The sequence below is a fragment of the Labrus bergylta genome, chromosome 2 (genome assembly GCF_963930695.1).
Source record: "Labrus bergylta chromosome 2, fLabBer1.1, whole genome shotgun sequence".
Taxonomy (NCBI): domain Eukaryota; kingdom Metazoa; phylum Chordata; class Actinopteri; order Labriformes; family Labridae; genus Labrus; species Labrus bergylta.
In genome coordinates, this window is record NC_089196.1 from 18,498,273 (window position 1) to 18,523,075 (window position 24,803).

Here is a 24,803-nt window from a genome sequence, read left to right on the forward strand (position 1 = left end):
AATTACCATCCAAACTGTGTCATGAATGACCTTTGATACACTCACAGTCACTTCACAATTTAGTGTCACATTCTCACAGTCTATGGTCAAAACAAACACTGTGTTGGAAAAGCAGTGTTTTTTTTTATCTCCATGAAACATGATAGACAACTTTCAAGGCACTTTTTGTCTCTGTGTTTTTTTTGTTTTTGTCGCTTCTGAAACAGCTGGTAAGTCATTCAAGTATTTTATATGCAAAGTTCAACATTTGATTTAGTACAACAAGCTAAATGACGAGTTTTAAGCAGTACATTTTTTTCAACTTTTATGGATGGATACTGTTTTTAGAGAGTATTGAACTGTTTTTTTTTTTTTTTTACTAAGTAGTATACCTTAAGTTTTTTTTTCTTTTTTTTCTGTAGGGCAGTCATGCAGGGGAAAGTGTGGAGACATTATGGAGGATTGCTCCTGCCACACAACCTGTGTGTCTTTGCTTACCTGCTGCCCAGACTACAACCAGTCCTGTTTGCAGGTGACACCTTACTCTAGCTCCATGCTGGGTGGAAGAGCTCTAAGGATCCTCAATTTGGTCCTTCATCCTGGTGGGCAACTTCACTGCAGGTTTGTGTTTATGTGACACACACACACACGCGCACACACACACACACACAAAAGACATATTTTACAGTAGTTCTGTTTTTTTGCAGTGTACTATCCAATAACAAAGTTTGTTCATAATTTCTTGTTCACAGTCTATTTTGAAATAGCAATCCTAAGAAAAACATGCACATGAGTGAATTCATACACAATTTTGTAACACAGAAGCAAAAAAATCAATATGTTTGACTTATTGGAAAGAAAACTACTCAAGCAGAACGTTGTAACATTTTTTCCGAACATGCTGCCTGAACTAATACAGAAAATATGCAGCCTTTTTGATTAAATATTGTATTCTCTCATAATGAAGCATGAACATAATTTCTCTATTACAGATTAGCAATGATTTTTTTTCACTTCTTCCAATCATTGACTCGTGTTTTAAGCAGTAAATTCCAATCTGAGATGAACTTTTTCTTTAAGATTGTTCTTAAATTTCATGTTGCACTTGAATCTTTTAATATGCTGAACTGCAGATTATCAGAGTCTTAACAAGGGACATTTGAACAAAGAAATGGTGTAAGCAAACTAAGAAATCAAGTTTGTCTGTTTCTCCTGCAGTTTCAAAGGCAAAATTGACCGAGAGGGCTTTATTGATGGTGAAGGCCGTGCCTACTGTATCACCCCTTTATTGTATGAGACGGGTTGGGTTCCATTTACTGTCTCAACAGATGGACTACATTTTGACAGATCTGGAGAGTACTTGTCAGGTATGTGGCTAAAAACAAAAAACTATTATCCATTTAGGTATTTGGAAAAACTTTTTTGACTTAAAATCCATTACACACTGCACTGATTTAGTATCCATCATGATTAATTATTAAAAATTCTGATGGAACGAGAACTTGTTAGGAAGTTGTAGATTTCCAGGTTAAAGTTCCTGTTGGGTACTTTTGGATTGTGTTGATTTTGGGGACCCCTGTGAACAAAGTAGTGCTTAATTGCTAAGCTTGTCCTGTGCATTTATTAGTAGTGCATGTGACCTCATCCCAAAAATATCACTAATCATGAATCTTTACCTTTGCAAATCATTGCTGTCTTTGTTGTTGTAGTTCTGTTTGTATGTGTCCATCTTTTTCTTGCATCTCCCTAAAGAAAGGCTGTTTTGTCAGGGAGCTGTTAAACGCCTCATCTGATACCCTAACTGGCAGCAGCATTTTCAGGGATTGAAAGAACAACATAGAAGTAATCAATCTTCTAACTGATTGTACTCCTTTTCGGATACTGTTGCTTTTGTCTTTTTGTTGTTGTTTATTTTAATTTAATTTTGTTTCGAAATGAAAACATTCATTCATTCATTATCACGTTTACTTATGTAGGTCATATGGAGGCATCAGCATTAATTTCATTCTGTTTCATAACCAGCTAAAAACTCTAACAGGAGCTTTAAAATATGTTCGTACTAAAAAAAAGAAGAAATGATTTCATGAAGATAATGGTCGATAGATTAAAGACATAGACAAGACATTTTTTGAGGTACCTACTTCTGCTGACCAACATACAGCAGCTGTTTCATTAGAAGTTGTAATTTATCAAATTTCCTTTTTCTGCAGGTTTGTTTTTCTACTATCTTTTTTTTTTTTTTTTAGCTCACACATTCTTCCTGTAGATCTGAGCTTTATGTGTAAAGTGGACTAAAACTCCTCATTCTAAAACCGAAACTGCTACAGAAGTGCTTTAAGCCTGCATTCTTTCTGCTGGTCAAAAGGGGGCAGCCTCTTCAAGTCTACTTCTCCACCCACCTGTTATTGACATTTGTTACCACAGCAACCTGTCAATGGGTACAGAGGGACGTATAAGGGGAAATTAGTATATGCCAAATTTTAGGCAAAACATGTTGTGCAAAAATGAATGTTGAAGTCACTGTGGCTACATCCACTTTTAATACACAGTCTATGCTTCGGATTAGCGAATCTCTAGCTGAATCAAAACAGTTTTTCCCTTTAATATTAACTGTTTACCGTCTTCAATGTATTAGTGCATCCCAGTAAAGCAGAACCTGCCTTTGAAGTCATCCTGGTGAATGCGACATATTGGGAGAACTACGACCCCCGAAGCAACACAGGACGGCTTGAGATGATGTGGAACAGCTCTTTGATTGCAGCAGAGAAGGTCAACATAGAGCTGTGGGGTTACAGGGAGTCCAGCAGGAGCACAGAGGGAGGAACAGGCGGATCACCGTCTTTGCAGGCTGAGCTGAGCTATCTGTACTCTGTGGGCAGGAATCAGCCCAACACTGGGGCCTTCAGCTTCATCCCTGAGCCCTCACAGGACTACTCTGACTGGGAGCTGGGGAACATTCGCATCACTGCCATTTTGAAGTCAGAAGGAGCAAGGTAACCATATTACAAGTCAAGTCAATTTACGAGTGTCTTCTCTAAAGAAGACATTTTTCTGCTTATATGTAGCCAGTGCTTTGTGATCGCACATTCAAGTACAGTAAACTTGTCACCCTTTGCCCTGGAGAATAATCAGAAATGTCTGTATGTGTTTTTTTCTGATATTTTATTGACTAAACTGAATAATTCATTGTTGAAATAGATAATGACCTTTTTTATCAGCCATAACTTTTAACATTGATTGTACCTTCTTTGTAAAAAATCTGAAGGGCCGCTGGTGCCCCGCGCACGCCCCATGTTTGGAGGCTATGGTCCTCCAAGTAGGCGGCCCAGGGTTCAAATCCAACCTGTGGGTCTTTTCCCGCATGTCATTCCCTACTCTCTCTCCCCGATTTACAACTCTATCCACTGTCCTATCTCTCCATTAAAAGCACATAAAAAAAAAATCTGAAGAGTGTTTATATGCAGGGATGTGCAGTGTCTCTGGAGTAGAGGTCACGTGTTAGCCTGGCACCTGGAGCAGACTTTCAGAGATGACTCTGCAGCATGGGCCAGAAACAAGTGTCTGCAGTGGGACATGCTGGAGAAGAAGCTGCCTAACTTCCTAGATGAACTCATCGAATGTCCTTGCACCCTGGCTCAGGCCCAAGCAGACACCTGCAGGTTTCATGTGAGTGCACTTCAAAGAATTTTTCATTGTTTGATGATATTTTGGTATCATGTAGTTATGATGAACATAATTAAGCTGTAGCTGTAATAAAGTAGTATCATTGTAATCAGTTTTGATCAAATCAAATATTTTATATTATAAAAAATATATTTTTTCTCTCCAGTTCAATTGAATTCATTATGTTACTGTCTGAAATAGATACTGATTGATGCTTGTCGGTTTAAAGTAGAGTATCATCTATTTGATGCTTATTCAAGTGTTCATTTGTAACAGTTTGATTTAGTACTTTAAATTATAATCTTATGACTGTGGGGGAAACTGAGGGTGTGGTTAGCATGAAAGGGATTGCAGACAAGATGTTACACATGAATGTAATTTCAATTAAACCTTTGTTAGAGGAAACATGAAAGAAATGTAAAAGTGGTATTTATTAAAGTCAGAAAAAAGCTATGTTAGATCATGCTGATCATGCTCAGAGTCTCTGAACAGTGTTGTGATGGTTGTGTTAAAGTCAACTGAATTTAAGGCTGATCAATCAGTATTGTTTCTTAATATTATGTGTAAATAATACCAAATCGTGTTAAATCACATGTATGTTATTTCTTTATTTAGACTTGTTTGTATGCACTGTGTTATCTCAGACTGACTATAGCTGTGACATTGAGAGGGGTAGTGTCTGCACTTACCACCCAGGGAGTGTCCACTGTGTCAGAGCAATTCAGGCCAGGTAGGAGTGGCGAGAGGACCAATCAATTTTATCTATATTTAAAAGAACAAATGGGAATATTTTCCCCAAAATGATTTTTCTTTGCATAATTCCAGTCCAACACATGGCTCAGGGCAGCAATGCTGCTATGACAACACAGGAGCTCTAGTTCTGACAGGAGACTCGATCGGTGGCAGCACCCCGGACAGAGCTCACGACTGGGGATCGCCTCCGTACGGGGAGCCACCACGGGTGCCCGGGTACTCCCACTGGCTTTATGATGTTGTAACTTTCTATTACTGCTGCCTGTGGTCAGCCAACTGCCAGATTTACTTCAACCATCGACCTTCTAGCGGATGTCAAAACTACAAGCCGCCAAGAGCTGGTGAGACCTTTCACAAGTCAAATCAAGATTATATAAAAAACATTTTTTGATTAAGCAGACTGCCACAACATGCTTAATGGTGCTTAATTATGGTGCGTTCTAATTGATAACTCCTTTGTGCGAATGGGAGAGAGGGGTTGGAGGTATGCCGCTGGAGGAGAGAGGAGGCGTCGAATGGTTTCATTCTGTTGCTCAGGGGCAAAATTTACTGGATCAAAAAGCTGCAAATTCTTCCTTTCAGACCTAATTAACCGGGTATTTTAAATCAGATTTTGAACCGTTTGTGTTCCATTAGTTGGTCACATCATATCCAACTTTGTTTTTCCTTTTTCCCTTGCAAAATGCATCATTTTGCTTTATACGTACATGCATTTTATAAAGAGGGATGTCTTGTTACATTGATGCACATGTTGGGAGACAGTTCAGTTTTCTAAGCAGAGGATTAATGAACAGTCAAATGGATTTTCCGTGTTTTTTAATAACAAGCAGGCAACGTTTTTGTAATTTTGTGTTGATTATCGGCATAATATTCTATGTCATCAAAACATTTTGACAAGAAAGTGATATTATTATTTTTTAATATATACATTATTATAAATCGAAACATATTGAGCATGTTACACACACACACACACACACACACACACACACACACACACACACACACACACACACACACACACACACACACACACACACGCACACACACACACAATGTACTTTGCAAATTGTAACTCCAGGAGCAGGTAACACCAGATCAGCTTGCAGGAGAAGTAAATATATTACAGCCTGCGACTGAGTGTTAAGATGTGGAAATATATTAGATCATGCAACTCACTACCTGCTCCCCAGAGACTTTAAACACAACTGCAGCCCACATACTGATATTATAAAAAAAAAAACAATGTTTCGATGAATGAGATATCAACAGTACACCATAAAAGAACATGTTTTTGCCAAAATGACATTTGATGTAAACACATCCTCGCCGTGTTTCTCGACACCTTGCAGGTGTCGTCCTCGGGGATCCACATTTCATAACGTTCGATGGCCTCAGCTACACTTTCAATGGCAAAGGAGAGTATAACCTCGTGACATCACCACACAGAGAACTGAGTGTTCAAGCCAGAACAGAACGGGTGAAACTAAAGAATGGTGAGTCCACATTTGATGTGAAAGCCCTGTCCGTGTCCTCTCTTTGAACTCCATGATTCTGCTGCATCTCTCTGTTTCAGCTCAAAGCTTTCTCTGGATTAAACTTGTTCCAGGACTTCTTCAGAGAGAAATATTTTATTGTTTGATTATTCCTTTTTTATCAGCCACAAGATTGATTATCTGCCTTGAGTGTTTGTTGAAACATCTGAACATTGTTGTTCTCTTGTGAAATATTCTTAGTCTTTCTCTGCTTGCTCTCTGCAGTATCATTAAAGGTTCACTCTTATCTCTTTAAACACTCCTGATCTTGGCACTGTTAAATGAAATCCTATTTCCTTAGTTCTCTCTTGTTTTCACTCTGTATCTGTCCTGGGGTCAAATGTATTAAAGAAGAACAGATGTGAGCTTCATTGTTTAGAATTACCTCCAAACCATTACACAACAATCATGGTTCAAGTGACTGTAGATGGCCAGATGACATTAATATTGTTCTCATTAGATCAGCGGAGTCAAACATCTGGATTCATTTAATATTGCAGAGACTTAAGCCATGATCAAACCATTGACTTTAGGGTACTAACTACATAGTAAAACAGCCACTAAGATTTAACTTTGTGATGTTTATGTCCACTAACCAGGTACCTTGGCAAAAGCCACAGGGCTATCATCAGTGGCTGTGAAGGAGAAAGCCTCTGATATCATCGAAGTGCGTCTTGCAGAGGGCCAGCTTCAGGTGCTTAGGAACCAAAAAGTCCTTCTGTTCACCGAGCAAAGATCGATGACCCTGCACGGTGAGAAAATTCATCACACTTCTCCTGTTAACTTTGATAGCAAGAGGAAGCTTTTCCTTGCCATGAAATATTGTCATCTGAAGTCAGTAACCTTGACATCTAAGTTTTGCATTTGTATATCTTGGGAGGACAAAAGATACATTCCGGCACCAAGCTGCAACCTCGGGTGTTGAAAAATGCTGATGCGGAGGTGCAAAAACCTGCAGTTCCTTAAGTGTCCACATGAGGCTGGCTCCAAATGGCAAATAATCCCCATTAGGTCCCATAGTAAAATGCCCGTAGAGGTTAGCATTTCCAACATGTTGACTGCCATTGTTCAGTTTCAAAATGCCTCTTCAGAAACAAACGGTTGATGATACTGAGACCATGTCCATGTTTTATCTAGTCTTTTCCCGGAACTCACCCTTTATTAACTCGTGACTGACTTGACTTGGGTGGACATCCCAGGTATATTAGCAGACAAAAAAGTACATTTGTTGGCCTTATTAAGCATTTGACCTTTCTAAATTCTTTATCCATGATTTTTTTTTTTTTTTTGATAAATGTCCCCTTGATCTATACCTGTCAGGTAGGCCTACATGTTGAAAGACACCTCCTCTTGACTGGTCATCCTTTAAGTGCACTGATTTAGCAGCAACCTCTTCCTTTGTCTAATGTAGACAAACGGTACTTATGACCTTGGTTGAAAAGTTGTGGTGCAGATTTCATTCATAAACACTATTATACAATAAAGAATAAAGTACATTAAAACAGAAGTGTCAGCAAACAAGGGAATTCTTTTCAACAGATGAATTAACCCCCCGCCCCCATTCATACACACATATTAACACCTACACACATGCTTTTTTAAATTTTGCGTTTTTTTATTTCACAAGTGCCTTTTTTGCTTCCAGTCTATATGCTGTTAAGGTACTAAAAATGCAAACTCTATCTCTCTTTTCCAGGAGTGTTTGTGTTCGCCCCCTGCCCACAGAATGTGATGGTAACCTTCCAGTCTGGTGCTGGTGTGGAGGTCTGTGTGCATGAAGGAACCATGGCAGCGTCTGTCCTGCTTCCAACAGAGTTTAGCAACCAAACGCAGGGTCTCCTCGGTCTGATGAACTCTGACCAATCAGATGACCTGTTAACTCAGGCTGGACAGGTCCTCTCTCCAGCACATGCCACGGCAGAGGAAATCTTTACCTTTGGAGCTGGCTGTGAGTATGAAAGATCAGTAACTTAATGTTTTCGAAACTCTAAAGCAGCAACACTTTTGAACTTCTCTTCTTGATTTGAGTACAGAGCCATGTTGCATGTTACAAAGGCCAAGAGCTTATATCATTTTGTCTTCATAAATTATATCTCTATTTGAGCCCCATTTGGCTTCAATTGTAACGCATGTCCCGAGAGTGCAAAGGAAGAAAACAAGCCATATGTTCACAGTTAGAACAACTGTGATGGATAACAGAGAGGTGTCGGGGGCTGTGACCATACTGTGCAAGTACAACCAGAGAGTATACCTAAATACTAATAATGTTCCAACAATAGTTGTACTACATACCCTTCGAAAACCACTGGATAGCTTTCCTTTCATTGGCTTAAACTTAAGTCATTTGTCGTAGTGTAAGTGCAGCGAACACCAACTTTAAGCTCGTTGGAAATGATAGATTGACATGTCAGCACCCTGTGTGTGTCCTGCCCTGATCCATCTGAGTGATGTTTCTTTTTCCAAATAATAACTTGCCTCATAGACCCATTTTCTTTCTGTCTTTGTTGAAGAGTATATTTTGAGCAAGCAGTAAGAGTAATTAGACGTATCTTCTGTGGCCTCCGTAGCAATAGTCCCCATTAGTGTTTGTAATTAGTTGCTATTAGATGAGTATGGATGACATTTTTACATAAGCATGGGTAACGGCTGACACTAAGTTCCCCTCAATGCTATTGCAGTTAAGATACAGACATTTAAGTTTTATTATTTTAAATCTGTAGCCTACACTAGTATTAACTGTGTTTGGATGCAATACTGGCATCCTTGTTTTAAATCTTGGCTCAGTACACTGAGTGTCCCCTTATCTCACAATTGTCTGAGTACTAAGTTGTAGTAACAAGCTGACCATAGCAGCATGTCTGGTTTTTGCATTGCTCGATGTGCTTTGTCCTCTGTAGAGTTTCGAAGAGACAACGTTTTTTTTAAGAGAAACAAATTTAATTTGGTTTATTTTTTACGTTTTAAGTTTTTTTTACCTGAACATAACATCCATCCAAAAATAAAATAGTCTTAAAACATGTCATCCCTAGCTTTGATTAAAGTTACACTGTACACAAGAAGTGTACTGTTCTTCTTTTGCACCAGAGGTTGCTTGAAGCATCAACAATAAAGATATTAATGCTGTATGTTCCTGTTATGGAGAAGAATGAACAAGTCCATTTTAGGAGCTGATAAATGATGCTATCGAATCAATGGCAAATAAGCTAATAACCAAAACAGCATGCATGGCATTTTCTGTGATATTTCTAAGACTGATGTCATTATTGAAGTAACTGTTGTTGCAATGACACCTTGTATCAGTCAGTATATTTCTATCTATTCTTATGCATATTTTAATGTCAACCTACATAAGCTTCTCTTGCAGTATATTCAGCTGAACCTTTTAAATACTGCATGTGTGTTTGAACAGCACAGCAATCAAAGATGTCCTCTTGTGTTATGATGTACTCTTCTGAGATCACAACTTAACTGACTTCCATTTACATAGTCTAGGAATATGTTTTTAAACATGTCATTTTCTAAGAATCTCTAAATCCTGTTGGTTTTACACCTGAACTGTTCTTTTCTTTAATTCACAGGGAACATCTCAAAGAATTCCTCTCTTTTCACTTATGACACAAAGTATCTTTTGGATAACTACTATTCCTCACCCAGCCATGATCCTGCTTTTGTTCCTGCCTTTTGTCTTCCTGAGAGCCCTGATGACCCGCTGGTGGCAGACATGTTGAAGATGTGCTCTGGAGAAGGAGCAGAGTTTTGTAAATATGATACCCTGATTTCCCAGAGCCTCACAATGGGAAACGCCACACTCAGGGCCTACCAGAATTACCAGGTCCTAATGGAAGCCCTGCAGCCAGGTATCCCAGGAAACAAGATTAATCCCTGCTCATTCTTTGTTGTCATTAATACTCATGAACAAAAACATGGTGATCTGTTCTGTTTCTAGCAGTGCTAAAGATGAACTATATATTTTTCTGAGTGCAAATGTGCTTAGAATGACTTCCATTCAATAATTGCATGCTTGGAAATGAAGCATACAGGACATGTAACGGTAGAAAGCCTTAATGAAGGGGAAATAATTTGATTTTAAAGCAACTCGTGCTCATAAGCAAAGATTAACATTAATCAAAACAAGATTTTACTTTGAATTTGAATTTTTAATGTCTTTTTTTGCATTAGTGTTGTCTTGTGGCTGGCTTCCTACACCCAGGAATGGGAAGAAAAATGGGACCCATTACCTTGAGGGAAACACTCTGAGCTTCACCTGCAGAGAAGGCCATATACTGTATGGGTCATCAGAGCGTACCTGTCTGCATGATGGGGTCTGGACTGGAGAGCAAACTTACTGTGTAACAGGTCAGTTCTGATATCAAACCACCATGTTGAGTACATGGACTGTATCAAAGATGTAGACTCTTGTTTGAGAAGTGAGGCCAATGCAGAAGTTCCTCAAACCTGCATTATGTGTTATGGCCCACAGGGGGCAACACCACTGGTATAAAAATAAATCTGGTTTTATAAAACTAAAGAGAAAAAAGGTCCTAAGTTGGTTGATTTTTGTTTTATTTTTTACTTCAGCTTACATGTTGTGTTTGATTTATGGTGTCAAGCTCTAGTTTTACGTCTTCTTTAAAACAGCTTGAATTGACAGCTTGTATTGTCTTATTAAATGTGAAATCAATAATACAGCAGGGTATTCTTTAGGGCTTGGCTATCTATGATCATGTAATCCATGGCAGCTGTTCACCCTGTCATCCAAATAAGGTCACCTCTGGTTGTGAAAAAAACAAAAAGGCTCAAATGTCCAACTTGAGGCTTTACAAGAGGGGTTCAAAAACAAATATATAAAATATATTGTGAGAGGAAAGCTCCAATAATATCAGAACGGTTTTAATGTTAGTGCACAAACTGATTTTTTTGACAGAGTACAAGAAATAAAGAAATGTGAAGTCTATTTTGATAGAAAATGAATGGATTTAAAAAGATTACTTCTAGCAATTGCATTAGCATATGACAACAACATAAAAAATACAAATACATGTTTTATCACCGTGATTTGCTATCTGCTGTCTGCACGTTGAATTTCATATACAATGATGATATATATATAGTTTACAAAATAAAAACAATAAATAATTATCCATGAAGGTCAGGTTGCAATTCACTTCCATTACAAGAATAAAATGGTTAAATTGAGGTTAAAATATGTAAAACCATGAAGTTCTCACAGGTTTAAGTAAGTTTTCACCCATATCAGTTGAATCAGTACGCAATGTGTTTATTTAGTGTTTTAGTTTTATTCTCTTGTGAAGTTTGCTGCATTTCTTCAGAAAAGTTAGCAAAAATAAATAAAAGCGTTACTTACTATTAGTTCTGTTTTGTATTGGGTTAGGGTTAGTGGTTAGTAACTATGATTGGCAGCACCTTCCGATGAGAACTGAGAGGGACTATGGGAACGCTCTTCATCTCATCCAGTCTCTTTGAAAGCAGAGATTCAATCTACTCTGAGCTCAGCTCCTCATGCAGACCATTAGCTACAAAGTAATAAACGTCTGATCCTGGACTGGCTTAGCTTTCTGTTTGTTAATCAGAAGCACCTGGTTCCTTCTTCTGGTTTCATTCATCATACCAACTGTGAACTCTCAGCACTGACCAGCTGTCGCCATCGGGTGGCAGTGTTTCCCACTGAATATGTTATATAAATATATACATGAAAAATCTGTTTAAAATATTTTCTGACTGTTGAAACCTTTTAAATAAAGAAGTTACAACACAGTAATTATTCATCCATACTGCAGCTATAGCTATATTTAAGGAAAGTAGATCTTTTATTATGATTTAGGATAACATTTTATGTCCGAGTGTGTGTTTCTGTTTGTTTGTTTGTTTTTTCTCCTTAGCTTGTTTTTGTAGATTTTTTTTCTCCAAGTTTCTCGGGGGGGGGGGATTTTTTTTATAGATTTAATTAACGCTCTTTGAGGATAATCTTTTTGATAGAAGACCTGGCCAAACAGAGAAAATCATGACTTAAAGCAAGTAATTTTAATCAAAGCAAAGGTGCAGTTCAATTCATGAATCCAAAAATATAATTTCAAAACAAAGTTAAGCCCCAGGGATTTCGTCTTCAGGTCTTTAAAAGTATATTTCAAAGATTTCAAAGAAATTCAACCATTTGATATAAAGAACAACACTTACAGCCCATTTCCTGCTCACTGGATAAACATTTGGAACAGACAAGATATGAAACTAAGGGCACCACAGAGAGTGCCTTCCACCCCTCTCCTTTGACTTGTCATTTATCTGAAAAAAACACAATTTACTCTATAGGTTATATATTATGGGTTTTGGCTTTTTTGAGCAGCTGGGAGATGAGAGGAAGCAGAGAAAAGAAGCCAGCTAGTGATCTGCCTCCACGGTCATTCTGTCATGGGTACACATGGTCAGCTGCAAACAGAGACTTCCTCAGATAATGATCAGGTTGAATAGACTTCACATGTCTGATTTGGTAACAGCCGGCTAGTTCCCAGCTGGACACAATAGATCCTGACTTCTTCTAGACTTCTTCTTTAGACAAACACATCTGTTTTTTCCGACTTGGTTATCTAGTGCAGACCTGTTTAGAAATGTTTTCCGGTGAAGCTGTGTTTCATGTAAATAACTCAATATACTTCTAATCATGACTGCTTATCTTTTGTCAGTTGCATTATTTATCGTACCTTATACACAGACTCTTACTCCTCCCCACAGACATTGTATTAACAAACATTTTCCACATGTGACACATGTAAACTGCACAGACCCCTTTTATTCAACACTGCAAAGTTTCCCTAGATCTTTGGTATCTTTGCACATTTCTCTTCAAAACTTTGCAGCCACTAACATCCTAAAATCTGATTTTTAGTGTCTGTTTCTTCCTTTAGTACTGATGCATTCATTGTTATTTATCAAAGTAAGTCAAAATCCTTTAACGTGAAACTGTTTGAATTTGATTCTGATTCAGAATGCAGCTAGAGATAAAGCTCACTGACACATACATTAAGTTTATATGAACACAGGGCTTTCCACAAACATATGGAGTATTCAGCAAGGAGAAAAAGTATGGAGCACAGTTTAATACCTCTACTGTCATACACGTGGTATTTATTATGACACATCTTTGGTGAGTTTGCTAACCACAATATAAACAGTTTGGTGATTATTGCAAAGAAGAATAAGGCCTCTTGTTTGTTTTAGCCCAGACTTTTCCCACCCAGTTTCTATTTTCAAAACAATGCCTATTCTTGACGGATCAGATTTAGACCTTATTAATTCATTTTTTACTGTTTATACAGTTAAATATTACCTTACCAGGCACTGATGGAAAGCCCTGTGAACATGCTTGTAAAGATGAACACTATCATGCAGAACTAATGCAGCACCTTTGAATTGTGTGCACACAAACACAAAGCTGGGCATTTTTAGCAATGATCACACTTGCACTCACACTCTCATTAGACAAATCAGAGATAAAAAAAACTGTCAACATGACCTGAGGTGCTCAAAGGTGTCACATGAGCTGTTACCTAAACGCCATTCTCAACGTGACCTCCAACCACATAAACAACACTAAATACAGAGTGAACAGGAGACACCCTGACGGATCTCCCCTCCTCCCCTTAATATGAATCAACGCAGCATGATGTGAAGGCTCCACAGCCAGAGAATTGTAGCCATTGTTTAGATGAAAACGGCATGCCGCGGAACAACAAATGCCACAGCATCCAGTTTGACTTCTTCTCTGAGTCACTCAAACGAGCCGCTTTTGAAATGGCTCCTTTCAGCAGAGGTGGCACTAAGTCCAATCAATCACAAGTGAATCTCTGTATGAATATCTTCCATTACTTGCAGCCCCACCTATTTGAGATGGATTATAACCATGCTGACCTACTTGTCTATTTGCCTTTTATCCTCCTTTGACATAGGTGTGGTGAAATTGGGTGATCAATGTCGGTATCTTCAGATGGAATTACGGGATATAAAGTCCCTTAAGTTTTTTGATCCAAGCAAATACAGGGCCATGGGAGACTTCAGAACGATTATGATATAGTGTGTACTAGCTTGGCTGCTCCTTGTCATGGTATTCTGACAAACAATAGCTCTGGTTGAGTATCAGATGCAAACCAAAAACAGGATCACCTACACTTTAATGGTATTTTTATATTAATAGAGTTCCTTGCACTAAGGAGGAAAGAGTGATTTTATGAAAGGTGACAGTTGCAAGATCCTGTAGCTTCAAAATACAAGGCATGGATGATATAACGTAGAATGACAGTTCTGATCAGTTTTTTTGTCCCCTTTTGTACTTAATGTAAAACAAATCCATAGATCTAATATATGAGGTGGTGTATTTGTGTCCGTCATGCTAATATGGCAGCATAAAAATCAAACCTCTTTTCCAAGGCACACATCTGTGACCCACTGAAAGCCGCTCAGAGAACCATTTCTAGGTCCTGACCCACCACTAGAAACCACAGGTTCAGAGGGCTTTACTGTTTGAATGGGAGAACTTGAAGAAGAATATCCATTTGATTACAAATACCAAATAGTTCATGTCAGACTTTACTTAAAGTGATCTAAAGAAAATCCCCTAGTACCAGCCTGAACAGAGGACATGTTTGACAGGGCACACTAGAAGTACAAGAATGAGATGGTGCCAATATAAACACGGCAATATTGATTTATTCATTAGAAGTTTTTTTTGTCTTTATTCTTTAGTTGGCTTAGAGTGTAGGCCCACAGCACATGGCAGGATTAGTGAGAAAATGTGCTTTAATTAAATTTTACCTGGTAAGCAGCTGATTTGTTGCACAAAAGCATGTTGATATCTGAAGACACACCAAACTGTCAGTTCACAAAGATAAACAGAAAGATAGACCAATTCAAATGTTGCTCACATCAAGTCAGCAGAAACATGATTTGATTTAGACCCACAATGATAGATACTGTACTGTAAATGTTTTATTTTACAGTATACAAACTACAAACTGAGTTTAGAGCAGAAGTATCTGTATTTTATGTTCTAATATCATCAATCCCACTGAAACGGGTTTCTACACTTTATGTTAAGGAGAAGTATTTTCTAGAAGACCAGTGGAACAAGGTGGATCCAAATATATTGATATCAACATGTCTTGGGGCGGCAGTAGCTCAGTCTGTAGTGACTTGGGTTGGGAATCAGAGGGATGCCGGTTCAAGTCCTGGCACGGATCATACCTGGAAATTGGCCTGTTTTGCTGGAGAGGTGCCAGTCCACTGTATAAAGTGGACTAGAATGTAAATCTGAATTTCCCCTTGCGGGATTAATAAAGGATAAATTATTATTATTATTATTATTGCTATTAAATCTGCACAATCTGCTTTGAATGAGGCGATAACTGGAAGAATTTATGGTGATAATTAATTGAGGACTAAGTGAGGAACAATGTTATAAAATCTCTTGTAAGAAATGTAATCTTTTCCAGAATGGCTGGGGGTGAAAACAAAGATGTGTAGCAACATCAGTTCTTTACAAGGACAAGATGTTTTATGAGAAGTTTGAGAGGAAATGTGTAACTTTAATGTCCAATGAATGCAGATGTTTTAGTTCTGTTCGTGCTGCGACCACTCAGTGCTCATGCTTGGCTTTTCTCTTTACTCTGATGTTTTTATGACTGAGCTTTATTTTTACTTTTATGTGGATAGTTTTTTTTTAGTAAAACTCACTTTCAATAAGACCTCTTTACCCAGAGGCGCTGCTTGTCAACATGCAAGGCAGGCGACTCCTTGGGGCCCCAGGTCAGCAGGGGGCCCCTGACAGCTGACAATCTTTAGTATAGCAGCTCAAATTGTGAAAAATTTGCTATGAAATAGTGAAACCTCCCTAAGGGGGCCTCATGAACAGTACTCAATCTCAGTTACAGTATTCACACTTCATAACAAGTAAAACAATGTTAGCGGGGGAAAAAAAACAAAAAAACATGGTCTCTGTCAATGCCATAGTTCACCGGGTCAGATAACTTATTATGTAATGGTGATGGACAAAATTTAGATGGGCCCCCAGTGTTTTTTTCTTTTTGCCTAAGACCCCAACAGACTCTAGAATGGCCATTGTCTTTCTGTGATGTCGAAACATTTCATGGAGCACCTTCAATGGACTACACTCACTTATATAATTACATGTTTTTAATTGCTTCATGAAGGTATTACACAAACATTTACATACAGAGATTTACACACCTGGCCTCAGGGTCCACAAAGGTTAGCTGTTGAAGATAAGTCTAATACCTTCAGACACCTGTTAACGGATTATACAGATTTGAATCTCTGACCACTGAAAAAGCTGGTTTACGGCCATGAAATAAGTTTAGTTTAGTTTGTTTTCTACTTGGCTTTCTTTTTTTGAGTTTGTGAAGAAAAGGGCATGCATGTTTAGTTTGTACATGGAACATTTGCTGTTGGATATTTTCTGTTTGACAGGTACAGTAGTTCAAATTCCGAAAATACTTGCACCCATCGCATTAAGTCAATCAGTGGGAGAAACTGACATCAGATGACAACAGAAAGACACAAACTGTTACCAAGGAGAGAAAAAATCTGCAGAATTATTTTGAGATGATATCAGCACTGTCCAAAAGACTCTATCTTACAAAATGCTCTGTGATAAGAGTGTGTCTTAGGGGTGTGTGGACGTGTTGGGGTTATGAAAACAGTCTTAGATTTCTGATTGGTATCGCCTGTTTGCAATTTCTCTCGGGTATTAACTCTAAAGAAAGGGATTGAACAATAGTGAGCCCAGGTACTCTGAAAGATTTAGAGTTTTGAAAGGGTATTTTCGGTATTTTTGTCCGTGGGTCCTTTTTAATTGTTGTGGGCAAAGACAGCCAATCAAAGTACATCCACTGAAAGTGAAGACGTTTGACGTTTGTTCTGTTTTTTAAACTAGAAAAATACATTCCATTGTGCTTTGAGAAGACAACAGACTCCATCAAGAAAACAATCATGTTCCCACAACACAGGAGTGATTTTCTACCAATTTCTTGATAGGTTTGTTTGTTTGTTTGTTTGTTTGTTTGTTTGTTTCAGTCATTGTTTGCTACACACATACATACAGTATTATGTTGGATCGCAGTTTACCATTCAAACCAACAAAATCACGCATCTGCATAATCTTCCAAACGAAAGCAGCAGTGGAGTAGCAACTTCTGTAAAATGACTTGTTTCGTCAATAGATTGGTGGCTTTACTCTTTCAAAAAAGGGTCGACTCCGTAGGGCTCCTTTCTGTGCTTTTGTCAGACTCTAATGATAGAGACCTAAGCCTATCAGTGGCTGCTCACTGAATAAATCATCAGGGCAATTTCAAAATGTCATCTTTGAGAGTTAGAGTCCAAAGAATATTGAAATGTTTATTGCATACACTTTTAAGCTAATAGTAAAAATTCAACTTAAAAAATGATTATGTTTATCCATTTCCATTGCAAATGTACATACAGGAAGTCGTTTTACACTTTAACTTTTTCATAGTATAGAATATGTTTTTCCAACCCCTTAACTTGTTCTGCCCAACTCTATGATGTCTCTACTGCGATAATGCCCTAAAATCATTGGACATGTTTTGGTCCAAAGTGGGCACTCTTGCTCCCTCCAGCTTTGCTATTTGACCGATGCAGGCAGGCGTTCAGTGAAGTAATGATACAGCTTTAGGGTCTTGCCAGAAAAAAAAAAAGGGGGAATGTAACACTTCTGGACGGCCAGTCCTCCACATGTTCCCAGTATAATTATAATCTGGGCAGTTTGTAACACTGATGCAGAATGCTCAGCCTCCAGCAGCTTAATGCCAGTGCTGCTGCATCTAAGGCCTGACCATGTGTAGCAGAACTGATTGGTTTAGAAACTACAGGGAATATTTGTATACATGGGTGTGTATTTCACTGTGGTTTTGTGTGTGTGTGTGTGTGTGTGTGTGTGTGTGTGTGTGTGGGGGGGGGGGGGTGATGTTCCCAGCCTGATGGTTTATTAAGGACCAACACCTGCAGTGGCTTCCTGACAAACATAAACCATACTTGTCATATGTCTGAGCATTCATGCCTCAGAGAATGACTGAACCATGTCTGTTTACTCGTTTGCCCAGTATACTCAAGTCAAATACATCAAAAAAAAAAACAGTTCACTGAACTTGCCCTAGCCCTGAGGAAAGTTTCACATGCTCTTATTTGATAACAACATTAACTAACCTGTAACAAACAATGTCAAAGGAAAGCTTGTGGAAAATCTAGTAAATGATGGCTTCATCAGTCCAGCCACCATTATTCTCATTGTAAATATGTGTGAAGCCAATGTGCCTTTTTTGTTTTGTTGGATCCCCTTTTGTAATTGATAAAAATGGTTTCATGGATTTGCTGACATACCGGCCAAACACAGCAGGCTTTTGTTGGATGGCTGTTCTTGTGAGTGGAAATAAGGACAAAGGCAGCACTTCTTGTCAATTTTGTATTCATATTAGTCTAAGATATTTTTATTATCTAATCTAGGTTACCTTGAAACTGGTACTGATATTCTGTGTTAACCATGATAAACAATAATTTCTGCACCATTTTTAACAACATTTTTTAACATTAACTACTTGAAGTAATTGCTACAGCACCTACTTCTTCTTCTTTTGCAGGATATATTGATAGCAGAGTTTCAAAAATTTGATTGGTTGAAGCAATACCTTTGTGATCATTTATATGTATTAAATTCACTTTCTCAATGTTTCACTTAATCATTTTTTAAAATATATATATAATCCTTTCAACCAAGGACAGAAATAAATACAAAAAGTAATTTTTAGATTGCAATAACAATATTTAACCTCTGCATTTAAATTTCCCGTAAGAGATGGATCACAGCCATTGTGACTTTTAACCGTCATGGACGTACACTAAGGCTATCTTGCTCGCAGATTACCTTCAATTGGTCTAGCATGATCCTTTTTCCTTAACCCTTTATTAACAGTCAAAAAAGGGTATTTCACGATACATTTCAGTCACACCTGGCAAGATCTACACCCATACTCACCTCAGAGAGTCAACCCTATGTCCACTGTGGGATAATAAGAAGCACCTCCAGATGCCTCTCTCAAAGAACTCATGACTTTTCACTGAGAGTTCCTCTCTAGTGTTTCCCACATGCATTTACTTTCATCATTAATGGAACCCTACATATTTTGTATTGATTCAAGTAGGTTAAAAAGGAACGATGGCTGATAACAGTGAGTTATATGTGCTGCTCTGATTTTTATACAGATGATAAGGTGGGGTTCATCCTTGGAGCTATTGGTTCCCTCTCAGCATTTGTCACAGTGGGAGTAATGATCCGACTGCACAGCAGAAGGCAGGAAAGGTGAGTTAAAACATACTTCAATTAAAATAGCCCATATTCCACTGGTTCTACGAAATCCAATTCTGGAAACAAGTGACATAAACGTTACTAATATTAAATAGGGAGGAGGGCGTAAGGGTCTACAATGCTCTCTTTAGCAGTTCAGTCTACTTTGACACTTAATTACTGCTGCACTCATTGACAATTTTTTAGGTCTCCAAAAATGTGTCTTGTTTTTAAATAAATATTCATAAATGTGATTGAAGTAGAGAAACTGGTCAGTGTCTAAAAATACTTGGGTCAATACATTTTTTTTTGTTCTGACTATTTCTTAAAAAAAACATGATAAAGACTGTGTGGGCGTGGCCAATAACATTAGATTGACACCTCTCATGTTTGAGCAACAACTCCCTCCCTGGCTCCCCAAACAGCAAAGGCAAGAGCACCCAAGTGTAGTTTATCCTTTTGAGCCGACTAATTCCAAGTTAAACAACTTAAGGAAGCAGAGGCCATTATTTCAGTTTGTCACTAATTGATTGTAATTATTTTTTCCAAATGATTCCTGAGTAGATAAATTAGCATATTTGTTCTCATAATTTTTAGTGCAGTGTTATGTATTACAACGTTTCATGGTTTGCTAGTTCCATTTAAATAAAAAACTTAACTCTTCCTGCCAACACTCAACTGATGCTTAACGAACACTACCATAGTGATGCAGGCCTGACTGGTAGTTTGAAAAAATAAACCGTGCCAAATTCATATACAATACCTGAAACCTACACGATTAACTTAACAAGACAATTTTGAATGTGGCTTGAACATAATTTCTATTAGCGCTACAAGTTGGAACAGTGGTTAGCACTGTTGCCTCACAGTAGTGCAGCATGAATGTTATTCTGTCTTTGTATGTCAGCCTTGTGACTGACTTCCAACCAGGTCAAGCAATCAATCAATCAATTTTTATTTGTATAGCGTCAACTCATAACAAGTGAAACACTTTACAAAAAGCAGGTAAAATACCTTACTCTTTGTCTTTTAACATTACAAAAGAGCAGGTAAAAAGACCTTACTTATTGCTATAGACCTTACTTATTGCTATTATTATTGGAGGTGTACCCTCCCTCATGCCCAATGACAGCTATGATCGGCTCCAGCCCACCCACGACCGCAAACGGGAAAAACTGTTTAGATAATGGTTTAGTGGATCATTTCTGTTACTTTGTATTATCCTACCAGTATGTATGTACGTTTCAATCCAAATATATTGACAGAGCTATTGTGGATTCGGTTTTCCTGTAGCTACCAGTTTGATTAAAAATATGTGCTTTAATTGGTAGTTTTTTTATGCTCAGCTAAGTCTATACATATTATTCCACTATAGTACAAATAGTGTTTTACTTCCTCCACGGGCCAATCATTTGCTAATGTATTCCAAATTCCTGGTAAGCTGAGAACCTTGATGAGGTATCTGTCATAGGTATCCAGTAATAGCCATCCGTATATATTTCATTCTGTCTTTCATTGAAAGATGAATTGTAGGAAATACAGTAGAATAGGAGGCATGTATTGCATAGCTAGAGGTTCTTCCCCTCCCATCTCCTCCCAGCAATCAGAACCTTTTTTCATGTCACAACAAAGACAGAAAACACAAAAGCAGCGAAATCCCACCTGCACGTTTGAAATATCACATGTCCAAGCCTTCAAGTTTTACTCATTAATGTTCTTTATGATCAGATCAAAACAAAATAAAACCATATACCCTGTGGGATCATATATGACTTCAGTCCAGAGAAAGGAGAGGCTAGCTCCTAGGTAGCTCCTGGGCGTACACTAGAAAATTAAAGGCTTGTTTTATGGGCTCATAGACTTCATCTGGGCTTTTCCCCACCATAATTCCAGCAAGGGAAGTAAGAAGGTTCATGTCAGGAGTCACGGCTCACCTCCAGCCCCCAGCAGCACTTAGGGCAGGCAGGCGATGAAACTACTATGTTTATAAGTTTCAAGGGCAAGGATCGAGCACACCTGCTCTCTCTTGAAGCCTTGATCATGAGAGGCCAGGTGTAAAAAGAGATGAGTGTCAAGAGGTTTGCAGATCTGAGGGAGGTAATGTCACACACACAACATGCTGGTACACATGCTAACATAGGAGACCTGGGACACACACACACACACAGCCTGGAAATATGCTGTGTGCACAGTAGCGGAAATTAATAGAAAAAAAAAAAAAAATCGTATGCATACCTTTAGTGTGAGCGGTCATGGTGACATGCATAAACACACACAAGTATACACACTCCCCTACCAACAAGTGCAGACACACTGGCTCCTTTCAACATCAGAGACAGAGCAGGATAGATGTAGCAGGGGTTGTACTGTATTTCAGATCATGTTTAGGTTGCATGTCTGGTGGAAAGAAGCGGTTGTAATATACAACTCTGTGTGTGAATGTGTGTGTGTGTGTGTGTGTGTGTGTGCGACAGGTAGATAGTGAAGGTCTCCTGTGCCTCAGTTTCCTGTGTCTGAGAATCAGGACTGCTCGGGTACTTTCCACTTCTCAGTTTACTCAGCAGGTCTCAACAGGTCTTCTGGCAGCTCACCACAGTAGCAAGAAACTCATTACCATTACACTGTAAGATGTGTGTAGGTGTGTGTATGTACCATCATCTCTTCTTCACTTCTGTTATTATTATATTACCTGAAATATGGCACATCAAAAGATAAAGGGGGGCTTTGTTAGATAAGAAAGTGAGATAAAACATTTGCAAAGCAATTCAGGTTTCCTATCCCTCTTTAAGATCTGCCAAAAAAAAAAAAAATCTGATATGATCATCACTGTGTCGATTAAGATTTGTGCTGATGATTTCAACCTCTCATTACTTTATTCTGTTATCTCTGAAAAATCTCATTGAAATATTTTCAGTCACATGTCTAGCGCAGAGGCCTGCTGGGATTTTTTGGGGGAAAGTGGTATCCACCAAAATGATGCATGTTTGCACTACCAATTGCTGAATAACAGACCCTTATACAGCACCAGGGACACTATTTAAATTGCTTAAAACAGCAAAATCCTTCCATAACTTTACTTTAGTGAATTGTACATTTATCCTTCCCATTATAAAGCCCATAGGGTACAAGCTTAAAAAAAGGTAATGGCAACTTTATGTATTTGTGATGCGGGTGGGTCAACAATGCTGCCATTTGGGAGGCGAAGGGCAGAAAAGTCCTCATCATCAAAGTAAAGTTGAGTGCTAATTAGCCAACATTTGCAAGTCAAGGTAACCTAACATTAGTGTCAGGATCACTGTCAGCTGTCACTTTCAGTCAGTAATCTGAGTTAGTTATCGAATTTCCCTCTGGGATCAATAAAGTATTTCTGATTCTGATTCTGATTAAAAGTGAATACTATTTTGCTTAAGTTAACAGTCAAGTCTGTTGTTTTTGTCCCCTCACCAGAGACAGCGTAGCGCCTAATAGCATTAATCAACAATCTCCTCCTCTCTGGATTTTCTTTGTCAGGCACTTCTGCAAGTGTGTGATGTCATGTGAAAAGAATGAATTGTCAGATGATGATATAGCCTCTGGGAGTGATGGCCACGTTTTTGTATACTTCTGCATGGTGTAGTCAACATTTAGTAATAAATGACTTCTGGCCAAGACTTACTTTTCCAAATGTTTACAATGTTGGATAGAGATGGTGTTGAGACATAGCGCCTACGAGCTGGTTCTTGCATATAGATATCTGTTTTAAAGACATCAACTAAAGCTAAACGCTCAGAAGATGATTGCTGATGGGTGCTGGGGATGCATTACGGCAGATTATAATTTACCATTTTTGCTCTGCAATAAGCCTGTTCTCCTGGGTTCAGGCAATGCTCACTGCAATACTAGTTGATTATACTCAAACCATAAAGTGAAACCAAAACTCTTGGCATCACAAAATCTCATCCCACACCAACATATTTAGCATTTTTCCCCAAGATATTTTTTGGCCTTTTTGCCTTTATTTTGATTGGACAGTGAAGAGAGACGGAAGATGTTGGGATGCGAGAGCAGGTGACAAATTATTATAATCAAATCCCCCTGGACAGGATGGCATGTTTTTTTTTGCATGTTCATCTGTTGATGATTTATTTCTGTTTCATTGTATAAATAGACTGATGTTTCAGTAATAATAACAGAGAACAAAGTTTTATCCTCCATAGAGCTTTCAGCCCTCTGAGATAGTAATGGTTTACTGGTACTTGCAATGCTAGCGGTAATAGGGGGAAATGATCAACAGAAAAAAATCAGTACGCAGTACAAACTATCTTCATGATTCTCCTTTTCAATATGGAGAAGTGAGGAGAATCTTCAAAACAAAGAAAGAAGAAGCAGTCTTTACATTTTTGATTGGATTTGTACGTTTCTGTTTTTATTTAATGCTTTAATTCAAACTTCTTTTTGTTTTGTGTTTTCAGGGAGAAAAAAGGGTAACTGGACCGGAAGGTAACCTGAGAGCAATCTTGTAAAACAATCAAAGTCCTCTTTGATTATGGATTATATTATCTTCTCAACTTTGATATTGATAAATTGATATACAATTATATAACTCTCTCATCTAAACCTACAACTGTATAGACTTGTTAGAGCTGAGAATTTGGAAACTACAAACAGTCATGTTGCTTTCCATGCTGATGGTCATCTTTTGACCTCTTGACCCGATCAGGAAAACCTTAGACACTAGCTAAGCTTTCAGCATGTTATTTGGCCGCATTTTATTTTGCTCTCTTGTTTAGTTTGGAAAACTTCCAGGCTGTGGTAAATGGCGCATGAGTTGGGGATTGAGGGTATTGAAGTAGAAGCAGAAATGCCAGGATTGTTTTTGTATTCCCATTTTGCATGACTGAACATTCTGTCTCAGCTGGGGAGCGAATTGTATAAATAATACTACAAGGAGATATCATCATTACAATCAACACTCCATCCTCCGGTTCAGTTTGAAATGAGACCAGATGTGTTCATGTTGAACGTGAAGTGAACCTGATCATTTTTTTGGTTGAAAGACTTCAAACTCATATGCAGCCTCTGTGTGGGCTCACAGCCTTCACTCAAACGAAGGGTTTTTTGCTGAGAGACTGAGGGAGAGAAAAACACAAATGTCACATAAAGGTCAACTCTTTACACAATGTCAACACTTGCCTTCTTTGCACTGCTACATATCTGTACTCAAAGACAGGAGGAATTGATGATGAATATGAATCTTTACATTCCACATCAATAAACGATCAGAAATCAAGGGTCACACCCTCTTCTATTAAGCAGATGTTTGGTGTCTTACACAGCAGCATGCCCTATCCCACAGACCAGCATCTCATGTTACCCACGTGCTCTTCTCCTTTTCTTTGAACCTGACTATCTTCTCCTTTCCAAAACAAAGTCCAGAGGCGGGGGGGGGACAGAGTGACAGGGTCCTGTGTGGCTGATCCCTGGAGTGATAGGACGAGGTCCAGCTGTGC

General features: G+C 38.4%; 1 protein-coding gene across 1 annotated transcript; it reads left to right on the forward strand.

Annotated features, from left to right (window-relative positions):
• The first annotated feature begins 51 nt into the window (after positions 1-51).
• Positions 52-24,583, forward strand: susd2 (sushi domain containing 2). The gene is made up of 14 exons (XM_020636601.3): positions 52-209; positions 402-600; positions 1,198-1,346; positions 2,615-2,972; positions 3,444-3,645; positions 4,287-4,372; positions 4,468-4,736; positions 5,748-5,891; positions 6,530-6,682; positions 7,627-7,878; positions 9,509-9,787; positions 10,110-10,286; positions 19,233-19,329; positions 23,766-24,583. Exons 1-14 carry the CDS (start codon positions 140-142, stop codon positions 23,779-23,781), a joined length of 2,451 nt encoding a protein of 816 aa, XP_020492257.2. The 5' UTR covers positions 52-139; the 3' UTR covers positions 23,782-24,583.
• The last annotated feature ends 220 nt before the right edge of the window (positions 24,584-24,803 follow it).